The 16,844-nt window shown below is 55.9% G+C and overlaps 1 protein-coding gene across 4 annotated transcripts in view; it reads right to left on the reverse strand.

The window, feature by feature from the left end:
- Positions 1-16,844, reverse strand: part of SYT7 (synaptotagmin 7) — a 177,049-nt gene that overhangs the window by 43,766 nt on the left and 116,439 nt on the right. For all 4 annotated transcript variants that reach the window (XM_054026587.1, XM_054026586.1, XM_054026585.1 and 1 more), the window contains one exon: positions 6,551-6,686. In XM_054026587.1, coding sequence (XP_053882562.1) covers positions 6,551-6,686 — 136 coding nt within the window. The remainder of the gene's footprint in view (positions 1-6,550; positions 6,687-16,844) is intronic.

Here is a 16,844-nt window from a genome sequence, read left to right on the forward strand (position 1 = left end):
TGAGCAGTCATACTCCTCTCTTACATACAACGCAACTCCCCCACCTTTTCTGCCCTGCCTGTCCTTCCTGAACAATTTATATCCATCCATGACAGTACTCCAGTCATGTGAGTTATCCCACCAAGTCTCTGTTATTCCAATCGCATCATAGTTCCCTGACTGTGCTAGGACTTCCAGTTCTCCCTGCTTGTTTCCCAGGCTTCTTGCATTTGTGTATAGGCACTTAAGATAACTCAATGATGGTCCCTCTTTCTCAGCATGAGCCAGGAGTCCTCCCCTCTTGCGCTCTCCTGCTTGTGCTTCCTCCCAGGATCCCATTTCCCCACTTACCTCAGGGCTTTGGTCTCCTTCCCCCGGTGAACCTAGTTTAAAGCCCTCCTCACTAGGTTAGCCAGCCTGCTGGCGAAGATGCTCTTCCCTCTCTTCGTTAGGTGGAGCCCGTCTCTGCCTAGCACTCCTTCTTCTTGGAACACCATCCCATGGTCGAAGAATTCAAAGCCTTCTCTTCGACACCACCTGCGTAGCCATTCGTTGACTTCCACGATTCGACGGTCTCTACCCCGGCCTTTTCCTTGCACAGGGAGGAAGGACGAGAACACCACTTGTGCCTCAAACTCCTTTATCCTTCTTCCCAGAGCCACGTAGTTTGCAGTGATCCGCTCAAGGTCATTCTTGGCAGTATCATTGGTGCCCACGTGGAGAAGCAGGAAGGGGTAGCGATCCGAGGGCTTGATGAGTCTCGGCAGTCTCTCTGTCACATCGTGCAGCAGTGCCCTGTCTATGCCAGCATGGACTCCAGCGCTGTGAGCTTCCCCTCAGCAGTGCCCTGTCTATTCCTGTATGGTGCCAGCCATGTGAGCTTCCTCAAAGCTGTGCCTTTGTCAATGATGGCTCAGATCAGGCTCTTGCTAGGTCTATGGGAATCTGTTTGTTGTGGGTCTGGAAGGCCAAGTGGTGCTATGGTAACAGTGTCTTGCTCATGACCTGGAACAGACAAGGGGACCTCCGGAGCCAAGGTGTGAGTCTCCACAGCTTGAGCTAAAGAGGGCCAGGCACTGAGCAGTGGGCTTTAGGCAGGCAATGCTCCTGAGTGGGCTGGGCCCCCTGAGGAACAGCCTGAGGAAGGGTACTGGGGATCTGAGAGAACAGGATGCCACCATCCTACAGAGCATCTTCCCTCCTCCTTACAGGGCTGGCAGGCTCAGCCACCCAGAGGGACTCCTCTCCCCTCAGTCCAGAGAGGCAGGGTCGGGGAGCAGTGAACGGAAGGGAGAGGGGCTGGCAGAGTAGGAGCCAGGGCCAGAGGGTCAGAGCGGTTAGTGAGCTGCCTGCTGGGGGGAAGGAGACTGCCTGAGAGGGAAGGGGAGGCAGACAGTAGAAGGGGAGGGGCAGCAGGGCAAGAGGAGTAGGGGAGTGAAGGGAGAGGGGAGGGCAAAGGAGAGTGGAGGAGGAGGGGTAAGGGAGGGGGCAGGGTGAGTAGGGAAGGTGGATGAGAAGGGGAGGGGAGGAAGAGGGGTGCAGGATGAGTAGAGGAGGGGAGTGGAGGAGAGGGCAGGAGGGCATGGAGGGGAGGGGAAGGGGGCCAGAGGAGTAGGGGAGAGGCAGCGGGCTGGAGGAGTAGGGGAGTGGAAGGGGCAGGAAGGCGTGGAGGAGAGGGGAAGAGGGCTGGAGGGGGAGAGGAGGGCAGGAGGGCGTGGAGGGGAGGGGCAGGAGCTGGAGGGGGAGAGGAGGGCAGGAGGGCGTGGAGGGGAGGGGCAGGGGCTGGAGGAGGAGGGGAGGGGCAGGGAGCAGGAGGGCATGGAGGGGAGGGGGCTGGAGGAGAAGGGGAGGGGCAGGGGGCAGGAGGGCATGGAGGGGAGGGCAGGAGGCTGTGGAGGGGAGGGGCAGGGGGCTGGGGGAGTAGGAGAATGGAGGGAGGCACAGGAGGAGTAGGGCATGTGCAGAGGAGTGGTGCAGGAGAGGGCAGGGCATGGGGAGCACAGGAGAGAGGTCACTGATTGCTAAAGCAGGACGCATTGTCCAAGGTGTCTCTGTGCCCAGGCAGAGTGCCCTGCCCTATACCATGCTCCAGGGGCTGGCCTGAGCATGGGGCCAGGGTAGGGGGTGGGAGATGCAGGCTGCCACTCAGGGCCCTGCCATGGCCTGCGAGATTTGGGTGGCTCGGTGGCAGCCCATGGCCTGGCTCTGCGTCTTCCTACAGGGCAAGTGCGCTTGGCAGTGGTCCAGCAGTTCATTAGCTTCTGCCTCTGACTCCACCAGTGTGTCTAACATGAGTGAGCCACTTCCCGCAGGGGGAGACACTAGGGGATCAAGTAGGGGCTCCTTGCTGGGCCCAGAGGCCTCCGCCAGGACTGGTGCACCCGGGCAGGCTGGTACATAGGCAGCCAGAGCATACGTGAGTGGGCAGGGCCACAGGTAAGACACGTGTCACCCTGTGGATATGTATACAGGCCAGGAGGCTCTGGGTGTGAATGTTCCTGCACTGGGTGTATGTGCACCCCCATGTGCATTAGCCTGGCTCAGGGTGGAGGGGGGCTATATGACTGGCTAGAGCATGGCTCTGTGCTGTGTGTATCTCTCTGGGCTTTGCGTGTGTGCGTTGCTGCATGTCTGTGTGCTATGGCCATTTGCGTGTCTCTGCTGCGTGTGGAGGTAATGCCCCCACACCCTGCGGGGTTCAGTCCCCACCACAGGGTCCCCAGCCCTTAGGGGGAAGCATATCCGTTTCCTAGATCACACGCTCTCTTCCCTGCCCTGCAGCCAGGCTCCTCTCCCCTGCCCAAGCCTGCCATGGAAGCTGAGCTGCCGGTCCCGGAGCCCCGGGTAGGGTGGCTGGCCTGGACTGTGTGACTGAGGGCCCCGGCCAGGAGCGGCGCCAGGGTTTTTGCCGCCCTAGGCGGCAGCTGTCCTCCTCTGAGCATTCGGCGGCGGGGGTCCTTCCGCTCCACGTCTTCGGGGCACTTCGGCGGTGGGTCCCGGAGCGAGTGAAGGACACGCCGCTGAATTTCTGCCGAAGACCCGTAGTGGAAGGACCCCCCCCGCCGCTGAATTTCCACCGAGGACAGCATAATGCCGCCCCCCAAATCCTGCTGCCCTAGGCGACCGCCTCGGATCGCCTAGTGGAAGCACCGGCCCTGATCCCGGCAGTGGCACTGGCCTGCGGGAGGTGCCCTCCCTAGTCCCTCCCATGGTTGGGGGAGGTGGGATCCATGCCCCTGCTGCCTGCTGGAACCTCTCCCCTGGCAGTAGGAGGCAACGTCCTATTCCCCACGATGGGCCCAGCTATGTGACCCAGTCAAGCAGAGTGCCCCATCTGCTTACATCTCAGCAGGGATGTTTTATAGGGCAAATGTAGCCCAGACAAGGGTGCTGGATTGGCCCCTGGCTCTGAGCTGGGCAGCTCTGGCCTCACTCCACATACACATGGGACCTAGGGAAGGAGCAGGGTCTCAGCTCCACCGCGTGGTGCATTGATCCAGGAGGGTGGACGCGCCCAGCTCCTCCTCTCCCACTGCCTGGTCCAGGACCAGGTGCTGGGGTCTCCTGGGCAGAGTGGAGGGCGCAGTTCTGGCTTCCCGGGCCAAGGAGCCTGGGCTCCCAAGCCCTGGCCATGCAGCTGGGAGTGGGGATTAGCTAGTCTGTCCTTAACCTCTCTCTGCAGGGGCGTGCTTGTCCCATATCCCCTGGATGGGGTGTCCCAGCCCCCGGGCACGTCACTCTCATGCTGCAGTGCGGAGGGGCGTGGGGATTGCTTTCTGGCTCGCCCCTCTTATCTCTGCCCTGCACCCCAGTTCAGGGAGAGGTTGCTTGGTTACTGACACTGCTCTTCCCAGCTATGCCACAAGGGGGCGCCACATGATGCCATAATGTCCATCGGGCGAAGCAGAGGCCATTCTTCTCGCTCCGGATCTTGCAGTGAGACAAGACAGTTTGTGAGTTTGGGATGGCGCCGGGGTGTGGTGGGGATAACGTCTCTGTCCTGCTGGGCTGGTGCCATCACTACAGCCCTGATCCTGAGCCCATTCATGTGCGGAATGAATTTTGTTATGTGCATCATAGCGAGGTAATGTGCGGATATGCGCCACCAGTAGAAACCAAAAACCTAGCTATAATATATATTTTTAAAAAGTTACCATAGGGATAATTACTCCAGCCAGGACAAGTTAGACATTTTAGAACTCACTACTCAAAGAATTAAATTTAAGCATAGAAGAGAAATAAAAATTATGAAATGCATAGACCAGGCAAAACACTAAAACAACACACTTTGAAAGAAGTATCAAGTTACAACAACAATAATACCTCGTGTTGGGAGGTGAGTGTGAAAACAGTGTGTGTGTGAGAGAGAGACACACACACACGCACACTGTGTATGTGTGACAGAGACACAGTGTGTGTGTGTGACAGAGAAACACAGTGTGTGTGTGACAAAGAGAGACACACACTACCCCTTTAAGTAGATCAGCACTCAGCAGTCTGAAGCCTGCTTGATCAGACACAGCAACAGCTGCCAGCAAGCTCCCTCCAGAACCCTGTCATGCCCCCCCCCCCGTGGAGATGGGGTACAGTGGCGGGGGGAGGGGGACACCCTGACATCAGCGCCCCTTTCCCCTGCCCCACTCTGCACAGCAAGCAAGAGGCTCCCGGGAGCAGCTGTCCAGGGGCTTCAAGGCAGAGGGCAGGAGCAGCAAGGCAGTGGGAGGAGGAACACTTGAAGTGCACTGCACTTGATAGCCTACTGGGCAGCCACCCAGCTGCACAACTTAGAGGGAATTTCCCCACTGTACATTCCCTGCTCCAGATTCTCCCCCCCACAAATGGCTGGTATCTTCCCAAGAGGCATTATTTCCTGCCTGCATGTCTAAGGTCAGCCCCTTTGTCTCACTTCTCTGTCCGCATGGGTTGCTTGCGACTCCTCCAGTCTCAAGGTTGCAAACTTTAGTGAGTTTCTTGGCATATTTCTCAAAGCCCCAGTTCCTGGAATTAGGGGCTTCTATGAGACTCTCATCTTTCATTTAAAAAACAAAGCAAGTTTCCTGCCCTCCTGGCGGCACAGAAAAGATTGAAAACATGACCCCTGAATACTCCAAAGCCAGACAAGAAATGAAAAGAACCCCAAATACAGTATTTTTGAAATCTTGTGATTTCTTTAGCCAATCTCATGATTTGGGGGGATGATCTTTGATTGCATTGGCTGAATCGTGTGACTTTTGAATGCATGGGAAGGGCAATCCTGATACTGAGTGTTCTCAGCATGTCATTAGCTCCATCAATAGCGATAGCAAATAAACCCCCTCCCTAATAAATAGATACATCATCCTCCATCCAGAGTGGTGCCTCCCCCTTGGCTGGGCACCCTCTTCCCTTCCTGCCTGCTCTAGTGTAAAGCTCCCCCTGGCCTCCCTGAGATGCTTGGGAACCCTGGGTTTGGTGTCTCTCTCTTCCTGCCTCACTAAGGATTCAGCACAGAGCTCTGGAGAAGGTTTATTTACTCATTTCATCTGCGCTGGGCAGGTGCCAGAACACACTCAGCCACTTCAGCTGCATCCCAGCCTCCTGTCAGCAAGGAGCAGAGTGAGAGCTTCACAGTTACTGATCCAACACACTGCCCAACTCTGTGACAAGGGGGTGCCCTTGGGGGCCATCTGGGGTTTGCTCAGTCCTCACAAAGGAACAGAGAGCTGTCCGCGAGATGAATGAGCCTGGCCAGCCCTGTCTCAGGCGCCCCTGCCACCACTGGGCGTGTGGCTGGGCAGAGGTGCCCAGTGACAGGCTCTGTGCTGCCTGCTTCCTGAATGCAGGGCTTGTCAGGGCTGACTCCAGGGAAATGGATACACAGGGTTTGGGGAACAAAGGCTGGCCTGAACCCCCACTTAGCCGTGTCCCAGCAGGGCCCAGAAGGGAACGGCAGCTTGGCACATCCCAGTGGAGCTCCCCCAACCAAGTGTGAGCCTGGAACGACCGTCACCCCAAAGGAACCAGGAGCCTAGGACATCTCAACAATGACCCTTGGGTGAAGCATGAGTCTAGAACAACCTGCCCATCACCCACGAAGAAAATGTGAGTCTAGAACATTTCCATGATCCCTGAATGAAGCAGGAATATGGAACAACCTGCTCTTTGCCCCCAAAGAGAGTGCAAGTCTAGAACATGTTGGGAACAGCTCAGAACAAAGCAGGAGCCTAGAACAACCTATCACCCCTGCAGGGTTTGGTAGCCTTCAATGTCTTGGCAACAGCCCCTGAAACATGGGCCTAGAACAACCTGGCAAACCCTGAGCCTTAAAGTTCCCAGAGTGCTCTTTGCAGTGTCACCCACTGAGCCTTGCAGGTAAGGGCACAACTGGACCCACAGTGACTGGTTTTCAGTGGAGATGTAGCTAGGCTGCAGAAATGGGGTAGCAGTGCTGGCTGTGGGGGAACTCCTAGCTACTCCAGTCCCAGCAGGGGGCACTATAGGGAGTGGAGCAGGAGTATTGGGCATAGGGCAGTTCAGACAGGATCAGGGGTATCTCCGAGTGAGAGGCACAGGGGTTATGGCCTGCACTCACCATTAGCATCTCACTGGTCAGGGAGTTCACCAGGTCCGAGACAGACGAGCGAGGCTCCGTTTTGCGGTCAGACTCGTCATGCTGGGTCTGCCCGGGCATAGGGGCTGTGTTCACCATCTTGCCTCCAGACGGCAACCTTGGGAGAGAGAAGCAGTATGTAAGAGAAGGGGGCAGGGTACCACGTCTGAGCTGTGGGTCAGGCTGTGCCAATGCAGCCCCAGCTGCTCTCCATCACGGCTGTATCCTGATGCCAAGATCCTCCTCAGCATCCCCTGAGACATTCCTGTGTATCCCTCACACCCCTGGATGACTCCTCACCCACCTGGCCCCGAGAGAGTTCTCCTCATACCTCTCACCCATTTGACTCATAACCACGGATCCAGGCATGCCCCTCAGATGGGCACCTGTCCATCTCATTCGCTATTGCCCTCAGCCTGGTGCTGATCCCATTTGTCCTGGCCTCCGTCTTGCTCTGGCCCTATAGATAGAGGCCCTCATGTCTCCCCAGCCTCCAGTAATTCCCACCCCTTCAATGCGGGCCTGGGCATCACCCACTGGCACTGCAGGCCCTCCTGTCTTGTACTGGGAGAGATGGGGGAGTGGAGGCAGAGCCTAAGCTATTGCTTCTGCTTTTTTCCACTGACACCCTCCCCTGCCTCTCATACCCATTAACCTCTGGGAACACACACGCTCCCTCTCACAAAGAGGCAGCTGCCTTTGTTTGCTTTCTCCGCCAGGCAGGTGCTGGCCTGACAGATGAGTTGTCTGCCAGCCCCAGCACATGCAGAGCACCTAAATTTAAATCTAAATTAATGGAGATATCCCATCTCCTAGAACTGGAAGGGACCTTGAAAGGTCATCAAGTCCAGCCCCCTGCCTTCACTAGCAGGACCAAGTACTGATTTTGCTCCAGATCCCCAAGTGGCCCCCTCAAGGATTGAACTCACAACCCTGGGTTTAGCAGGCCAATGCTCAAACCACTGAGCTATCCCTCCCCCCGGGAGAACCCGAGTGCCAGGTGCTACAGGACGTCAGCTCTGCAGGCCAGCAGCGATGGGACAAACTCCCCCAGGGCTCGCAGGCCAGCAACATGGCAGCCGCGCTGCAGCTGTGACTCCATGCCAGCCCAGTCCTGGCAGCCCCACCATGGCCTGTAGCCCAGCAGCCAGGTCCTGGCATCCCCACTATGGCCTGTAACCCACCAGCCAGGTCCTGGCAGCCCCATTATGGCCCGTAACCCACCAGCCAGGTCCTGGCAGCCCCACTATGGCCTGTAACCCAGCTGCCAGGCTGTGGCAGCCCCACGCCCCCCATGTGACATCCCATTGCAGTTCCTGGTGTGTTGGCGGCTCTCACTTACGGTGCTGGGGGAAGCTGCCTGGCTATGCCTCCTTTGCTCAGCACCCTGCCATGTGAGCTGCAGTAGCCTTGCCAGGACTCACCACCCCACTAGGAAAGTGACTGTAGGATCTCCCATATGCAGATAGGCCTTGCTCAGTGCCTGTCAGCAGGGTCTCGCCCTCCTGTCCATGGCTCCCCTGCCCATGCCTGGGAAGGGTCTGATCCCAGTAGGTGCTGGCTCCAAGAGCCTCTCTGTAAAGATGCTAGATCAGTGGTGGCCAACCTGAGCCTTAGGAGGAGCCAGAATTTACCAATGAACATTGCCAAAGGGCCACAGTAATATGTCAGCAGCCCCCCATCCGCTACCCCCGCTCCAGCCTCCAGCCCACCAGCAGCCCCGCCCCCTCCCTCCCCAGGCTTCCCTCCCCCCCCCCCGCAATCAGCTGTTTTGCAATGTGCAGGAGGCTCTGGTGGGGAGGAGCGAGGGCATGGCAGGCTCGGGGGAAGGGGCAGGGGCCTTGGGGGAAGTGGTGGAGTGGTGGAGTAGTGGCAGGACCTGGGGCAGAACAGGGGGTTGAGCAGTGAGCACCCCACAGCACATTGGAAAGTTGGCATCTGTAGCTCCAGCCTCGGAGTCAGCGCCTAGGCAAGGAGCCGCATATTAACCTCTGAAGAGCCTCATGTGGCTCTGGAGCCACAGGTTGGCCACCCCTGTGCTAGATTGCCAATATCATCCCCAACTCTCCTCTTCCGCTGGCCACCCCCATTCCCATCTCTCCCTCTTGCTGCCCCTAGAAGCTGGACAAAACACACAAGCTGGAGGCTTGTTCTTCCCATATAGCACAAGGAGCAGGGCTCGGTCAGCCCGGTCATCTTCCCCAGACATCCAGGAAGCCAGATCCACCCCGATACCCTAGCAGGGATGAACCCATCCTGTAAAGACACTAAGGAGCGGCCTTCACTGGTTCCCCCATTTTCCTGACCACAGTGCCGTCTCTCCGGCCCGGGACATCCAGGCCTCCAATGGCTTGGTGTTCATTCACATGCACACATGGGAAGTCCCAGCTATGCTCGTCCTGGCCTAGCAATTCAATGGCCTCTCTGTGACAGCAGCTGGATCGCTAGGTGCAGTGAACAGCAGTGCTGGGGGGTTTGATGGCAGCAGCCCCAACACAGATGCTGCAAGAGGAGATGATGCACATAGGATTGGGAGGAAGGAGAGATCCAAGGGATGAGGGCACAGGAGCAGAACACTGGAAAAGGCACAGAGGAGACACACACAAGCCCACATGTTGTTCAGTGTACATGGAAGTAGAACAGCAATGGAGAGACAGGCCCACAGGGAGATACAGGCATACAGGGAGACACACAGTGAGACACACACAGGCACACAGGAGAAAAATATAAAGACACCGACATGCAGGGAAATACACACAGAGACACATGGGGTACGCACATACACACAGACCCACATGCAGAGACACAAAACAAAAGCATACAAAACCCTCAAAGAAACACACAGAATCAGACACAGATATCTACTGACACACTCAGAGACAGAGCAACACACACCTAAATCTTCTAGGCAGTGGAATCCACACACAGTCTCTCTCACACACCTAGATACGCTCACAGATAGATACACAGATCTAGACAAAGTGTCACAGACAGTGACACACACATAGACCTAGAGGCACTGACCCACTGAGTGACACACACAAAGATCCAGATGCACCAATACACTCGTAGACAGCATAAGACAGGCAGATCTAGATACACTGATTCACTCACAGGCAGACTGACACACACAGAGATCCAGACACACCGATACACTCACAGACAGAGTGACACACACACAGATAAAGAAAGAGACTGAAATAGCTGGAGAGGTAAAGTCAGGTTAAAAACAAAGAGAGAGAGAAAGTGTGTGATTGATAGCTGAAGGTGTGAACAATTCAGAGGTATTTTGTCAACCCCATCGCATCGACGAAGCTGCAAAGCTATCTGGGAAATGGTTAGCACCGGCAGAGCTCACAGGACAGCAAGAGAGAGAGCGAGAGAGAGAGAGACAAGGGAAGAGCAGCAACTTCCACCACAGGGCCTGGCCTGCCTCCTGAGGGAAGGGAAAATGGGAAGAAAGCGTGAGGGGAGAGAAGGAGACAGAGAGAGAGATTAGTAAACGAAAAGCAACCACCACATGGACAGGACTAGGCACTGGACTTGTGCCACCAGTGCTGACAGGGGGGACAGGGCTGAGCAGCAGCAGCAGCAGCAGGGCTGGAAGGAAGAAGCAGAGAAAAGGGAAAGGAGGAGACATTACAATGTGATACACCACATGGCCACTGTGAACAGGAGTGCTGGGATGGGGGTAATGGGAGACAGAGAGAGAAAGAGAGACAGGGCCTTCCATGGACCCACAAGCCTCAGGAGCCCTTAGTACCCCTCCCTCCCACCACGCCGGCCTCCACAAGCTACATCCCCCTATATCCCACTGAGACTGGAGGGGTGGGGGAGCTTGTGGGGGGAGCAATAGATGGGCTGGGAGGATGTAGAGGAACAGGGAGGAAGGTGGAGTGTGAGGGGGAACAGGAGATAAGAGTGGGGGGAACAGGGAGAGAGGTGAGGGTGTGGGGGGAGCAGGAGCTGGGGGCTGGAAGGAAGTGGGGGGAACATGGAGCCTATCATTGTCATCAATTCCAAGGCCAGAAGAGACCAGTGTGATCACAGAACTGCCCCAAAATAATTCCTAGAGCAGAGCTTTTAGAAAAACATCCAATCTTGTTTTAAAAATTGTCAGTGCTGGAGAATCCACCATGACCCTGGGTAAATTGTTCCAATGGTTAATTACCCTCACAGTTAAATATTTATGCCTTAGTTCCAGTCTCAATTTGTCTAGCTTCAACTTCCAGCCATTGGATCATGTTCTACCTTCTCTGCTAGACTGGAGAGCCCATTATTAAATATTTGTTCCCCATATAGGTACTTATAGACTGTGATCAAATCACCCCTTACCCTTCTCCTTGTTAAGCTAAATAGACCTTATAGTGCTTGAGTGTAGCACTATAAGGCACAGTTTCTAATCCTTTAATCATTCTCGTAGCTCTTCTCTGAACCCTCTCTAATTTAGCAACATCCTTCTTGAATTGTTGCCACCAGAACTGGACACAGCATTCCAGCAGCAGCCACGCCAGTGCCAAAGGTAGAGGTCAAATAACTTCTCTGCTCCTACTTAAGATTCCCCTGTTTATGTATCCAAGGATTACATAAACCCTTCTGGGCACAGCATCGCACTGGGAGCTCATGTTCAGCTGATTATCCACCATGACCCAAAATCTTTTTCAGAGTCAGCTTCCCAGGATAGAGTCCCGCAGCCTGTAAGCATGGCCTACGTCCTTTGTTCCTAGCCGTACACATTTACATTACATAGTAAAACGCATATTGTTTGCTTGTTATTTACAATTACATTTTGAGACCTATCAGGGAGCCATCTTTTAATCCATTGAATATATGCCATGTTAATTTCATATAATTCTAGTTTTTTAATCTGTCATGTGGTACCAAATCAAATGCCTTACAGAACTCTAAGTCTATTACATCAACATTATTACCTTTATCAACCCAACTTGTAATCTCATAAAAAAAAAAAGATATCAAGTTAGTTTGACAGGCTATATTTTCCATCAACCCGTGTTGACTGGCATTAATTATATTACCCCCTTTTAGTTCTTTATTAATCTAGTCCTGTATGAGCCGCTCCATTATCTTACTCAGGATCGATGTCATGCTGATGGGGTATGGGGAGAACAGGGGTTAGGAGGGCATGGAGGGGGGAGCATGGAGGGTGGGTGAAATGGGGTCACTAGGAAGATGTGGGGGAAACAGGCTGGGAAATGGAGGCCCAAGAGGCTGAGAATGGCAGGTGGTGCCTGGGCCTATCAGAGGGGGAATATGGAGAGGCAGTGAGGGGAAGGGAAGCAGTGGGTGATGAGCTCACTCATTGCAGAGAAAGAGGAGGTTGCAGGACATGGACAGTTTGATCACCTCCCTAAGAAATCCAGCTCCTGAGGGACCCCCATCACATCCCCACACTGCAAAGGGGAGGTGAGACTGGCCCCGTCTGGTCAGGGTTCCAGGATGGCTAGACAGGGCCCACCTACCTCTCCCCAAAGTCCCCTCTTGCATAGGGTTACCATATTTCAACAAGCAAAAAAGAGGACGGGAGGAGCCCCGCCCTAGCCCCGCCCCTCCCACTTCCCGCCCCCCCAGAACCCCCAACCCTCCCCCCGTTCCTTGTCCCCTGACTGCCCCCTCCTGGGACCCCTGCCCCTAACTGCCCCCCGGGACTCCACTCCCTATCTAAGCCTCCTTGCCTCTTGTCCCCTGACTGCCCCAACCCTTATCCACACCCCCACCCCCAGACAGACCCCTGGGACTCCCACGCCCCATCCAACCACTCCCCACCCCCTGACAGCCCCCCCCAGAACTCCCAACCCATCTAAACCCCTCTGCTCCCTGTCCCCTGACTGCTCCGATCCCTCTCCACACTCCTGCCCCCTGACAGCCCCCCCAGAACTCCCAACCCATCTAAACCCCTCTGCTCCCTGTCCCCTGACTGCTCCGATCCCTCTCCCCACTCCTGCCCCCTGACAGCTCCCCCCCAGAACTCCCAGCCCCCTACCCCCCGCTCCTTGTCCCCTGACTGCCCCCTCCTGGGACCCCTGCTCCTAACTGCCCTCCAGAACCCCACCCCCTACCTAAGACTCCCTGTTCCTTGTCCCCTAACTGCCCCCTCCTAAGACCCCCCCCAACTGCCCCCCAGGACCCTACCCCCTACCTGTACCCTGACTGCCCAAAACTTTCTCCACTCCCCTCCAAAAGCCCCCACCCGTTTCTTGACTGCCCCATCCAGAACCTCCCTGTCCCTTCTCCTGCCCCCCCTTACCCTGCTGCTCAGAACAGGGTGTTGGGCTCTGTGCCAGCCGGACACATGGCTGAGCTCCCCAGCACAACACAAAACCCGGTCCCTGGCCCTGCACAGGGTTGCCGGAGCGGGCTGCAGGAGGAGGAGCTGCCGGCCGGCTCAGAATGCAGGGGGGTGGGGGTGGGAGGAGGAAGCTGCTCCGGAGTCCAGCCCGGGACTTTCCTGCAGCCCTCCCAGCCGCTCGCTCTGCTCTGCCAGGGGAGGGGGAAATCCCGGACATTGTGAGTGTTTTACAAATTCCCCCCGGACGCTATTTTTAGCACACAAAAGGAGGACATGTCCGGGTAAATCCGGACGAATGGTAACCCTACTCTTGCAGCTCTTTGTTTTCATGAATGACAGGGTCTCCGTAAGGACCAGGCTGATTCTTCCTAACAGGGACAGTGCCTTATTCCATCTGGACCTGACAGTGCAGCCTTTCCCCGTCGCACACAATTCCAGGAGTATGCCCCCTGCTTGCTAACTCCCACTGCAAAGCCAGGGCAACTGCCTGTGGCTAGAGGAGCCTGCAGCAAAGGCCCAGGGCCAGCAGAATGTGGTCGAGGTGTGTGTGTGTCTCAGAAGTGAGCCCCCTTTTCTAGGCATGGGCACCCCAAATTCACTGGCCCTTGCTGCTTAACAGCACTGAGAACTGGCCACTGAGGACGATCTGGGCAATAGAGTCGGGCACTGAATGGACCTCGTCAGCTGTGATGAGATGTTGAGCTTCCAGGGTAGGCTGCTTAGGGTCAGGGCAAATCCTTGCTTTGAATAATGGGCAGGGGGCCTCTGCCGGAGTTGCCCTTCTCCACCCGTCTTGTCTCAGGCTGGATGACTGAAAGCACCATCCCAAGAACCAAGCTGTTGTGCACCAAGTGGAAATCAAGTCCTGCAAAAGTCTTCCATTAAAGGCAATAGTTTAAGGCTAGGAGCAGGGTCTGCTACAGTGCTGAAGAGAACCTAAATACAACCACAGGCCTGGTCAGGGTAAGAGGGGAATTTTCTGTGGCGTTTAAACACACATCCACCAGTGGATCCTTCTGGGGCAAGAGGGGGACTGTTCCTGGGGTTACACACACACAAACACACACACACACTCCTTCCTGGGATGAGGGGAACTGTCCCCAGGTTTGTTCACTGCAGTTTTCCCATGTATGCCTCCCCACTGACCCATCTCTGTCTGCTGGGGAAGACGAGGTATGTGTGGGCAACTTTTCCTTAAATTAATCCATAAACAGATTCACAAGTCCTCAGGTTGTGGAGAAGGGACTTGCCTCCCTAGCACTACAGGGGGTGCTCTCACCAGGACAGAAGGAGGGTGCGGAGGGGGTTGGAGGAGGGCAGGCTATTCTCCTAGGACCAAGGTGGAAGGTACAGAATGGTATCAGCAGGGGGCGCTCTCTCCAGATTGGAGCATGCTGAGCGCCCAGTGGGAGATCAGCTCCTAGGTCAGTGTGCACAGAATGGACATGTGCCAGCAGGCGATGCTCTCTCTGGGCTGCGGCGATCTCGGCGGGACATGCTCAGCCCACCCCCGCTAACAGCGTCCGATAGGGACAGACTGTGCAATTAGATGATCAAATTGGAAGTGCTAAAATATGTAGTGAAATATAACCACAGCGAGGTATAAATAGTGTGCGGGTGAGAACGGTGCCAGCTAATTAACACACTGATCATGTGGAGCCGGCTCCTTCCTTCTTCACACCTCCTCGCAGCTAGAGATGGAATTTAACACGCACTTGGAGCTCCTCAAGGCCTCTGCCTCCAGTCAGCCAGGCCCCCTCCCCTCCTGATCCCAGCAGGGGAATGAGATGGCACAAAACCACACAAGGGGGCGGGGGGGTCGTGGCTGTCACATCACTCCCCTCCCCCTGCAAGGACAGCAGGAAGCTAGCAGGGGAAGCAGTCCCTGCTGGGGAGCAGCAGAAAGGCAAAAGGATGCTGGCAGATTTGCTGGCCACGTGGCTTAGGCAATGGAAAGATCAGGGTATAATGTTCTGGGGGGTGTCTCCCCCCAGTTTCCTGACCATGACTTTGGAACAACCCAAAGCGTGACTCCACCCCCAGACTCACTGCTGAGCCCTGTGCCTCCCAGGGCAGGACTCAAGGAGTTTAGGCAGGGCTGTGCGGATGCCCCTGCAATGTAGGCACGATCCATAAAACTCACAGGGTATATCTACACTGCAGCACGCGTAGACACAGCAGAGCTAGCTGTGATCTAGCCAGCTGGGCTCCAATAGCAGTGAAGCCACAGCAGCATGGGCTGGCCACCTGAAGGCCAGCCAGTGTGGGTACGTACTCAGGCGGCTAGCCAGTGCTGCAGTCCATGCTGCTGCGGCTTCACTGCCATGCGTACCGAGCTAGCTAGATCAGAGTTAGCGCGATTATGTCTACACAAGCGATAATCAGTGCCTGATGACAGTGTAAACATAGCTATGGTATGAAAGCTCTCCACACAGACCTAAGGCCTGCTTCCCATCCTTCCCTGGGGTGAATCTGGAGTGACTCCGGAACAGTCTGGGGGCTGCATTGGTTAAGAGTGAGAAGAAACTCAGCCCCCTGGAGCTCACTGCCCTGAAACACCCAGTCACCCCACCATTGACTCATGGCTGCCAAGGTGCTTGCACATCTGCCCACATGGGATGTTCCTTGCACTGATGTGAGGGGAGATGGGGCAGTGCCCCACCACCTCAGAAGCTGGGCCTTGGCGGGGGGAGGGAGAACCAGGAGGGAGTCAGGGCTCACCTGGAGGAGGCTGGAGTGAGAGAGGTGGTAGGGAGAGCCTGGAGCGTTACTGGGGATTGGAGAGGGCTTGGAGCAGCCTGAGGAAAGGGGTGATGGGGAAGTGGGAGCCTGGAGTCTCCCAGGCTCCCCCCAATCTGCCCTCCATTTTGTCCCATTGCAGCCCTGGCCCCCTCCTCTCTTGGGTGTCTAAACTGCCCAGGAGCCAGCTGAGGGGCCCAGGAGAGGAGAGGCTGCCAGAAGCGAGGGAGTGGCAGTCAGGAGCAGTGAAAGCAGCTGCCTGCCAGCGGCCCATGTGGCTGGCAGCAAGAGGAAGGGAAACCTTAGCCCCAGAGCTGCTAGGAAATATCCTGCCATCCCTGTAGCCAGAAAGAAACCCTGGGATCCTGGGAAACAAAGGTACTTCTCATATCACAGCTCAGCAGCCAGCACGGTGGCCCAGGGGCATGTGCCACCATAGGTGGTGTATTTGGCAACAAACAATGGGGTGGCTGTCACCTCCCTGGGTCTAATGTGCAAATACCAGTGACTGGGTCGGGTCTCTCGGGAGAATAGCATGAGAGCAGTAGATTCCCTCTCCACTGACTCTTCCCTCCCCTCCCTGCAGTTCACTGTATCCCCCTGCCCCAGGCCAGCCAACACTGCGGAGTTAAGTTAAATGCATGGAATGGAATGTTGGCCCCACTGAAGTCAATGGCAAAGTTCCCCTTAACTTATGGGGCTGGGATTCCAATCACGGAGGTCTTGGTTCTCCCGGATGTGGTGTACAGGGGATTGAATGAAGCCAGGAACTTCCTGGCAGGAGGTCATTCTCCAGCTCTCTGCTGAAGCACACAGTACCTCTGAGTGACCACAACCAATACCGCCTGATAATGCACCAAGGAATTGAAACTGGGGGACTAGCCATGGCCTTGATTACCGAGCCTAGTGGACCACAAATTGCCCTGAGGTCCTCCTCTCGTCCCTCTCCATTCTATTGGTCTTGTTCCCCTCTGTCCCCTGGATCTTTTCAACTCCTCTCCCTTCATGTCTTCGCTTCCCATCGTCCTTAGCTAAGCAGGGTGATGGGAATCGGTGTGGCCACCACCCTGCTCCCTGACACCCATTAGAAGAGAGGGGAGGGGATGAGACATGGAGGTGAAGGGAGCAGGGGAGGTGGCAGAAGGGAAGGGAGGAAGGAGGTTGAGGACAATTCATTTCTGCCCGAGGAAGGCGTGATTCCCAAGCTCCAGCGCTCTCCCAACAGGGACG

This window comes from Malaclemys terrapin, chromosome 4 (assembly GCF_027887155.1).
Source record: "Malaclemys terrapin pileata isolate rMalTer1 chromosome 4, rMalTer1.hap1, whole genome shotgun sequence".
Lineage (NCBI taxonomy): Eukaryota > Metazoa > Chordata > Testudines > Emydidae > Malaclemys > Malaclemys terrapin.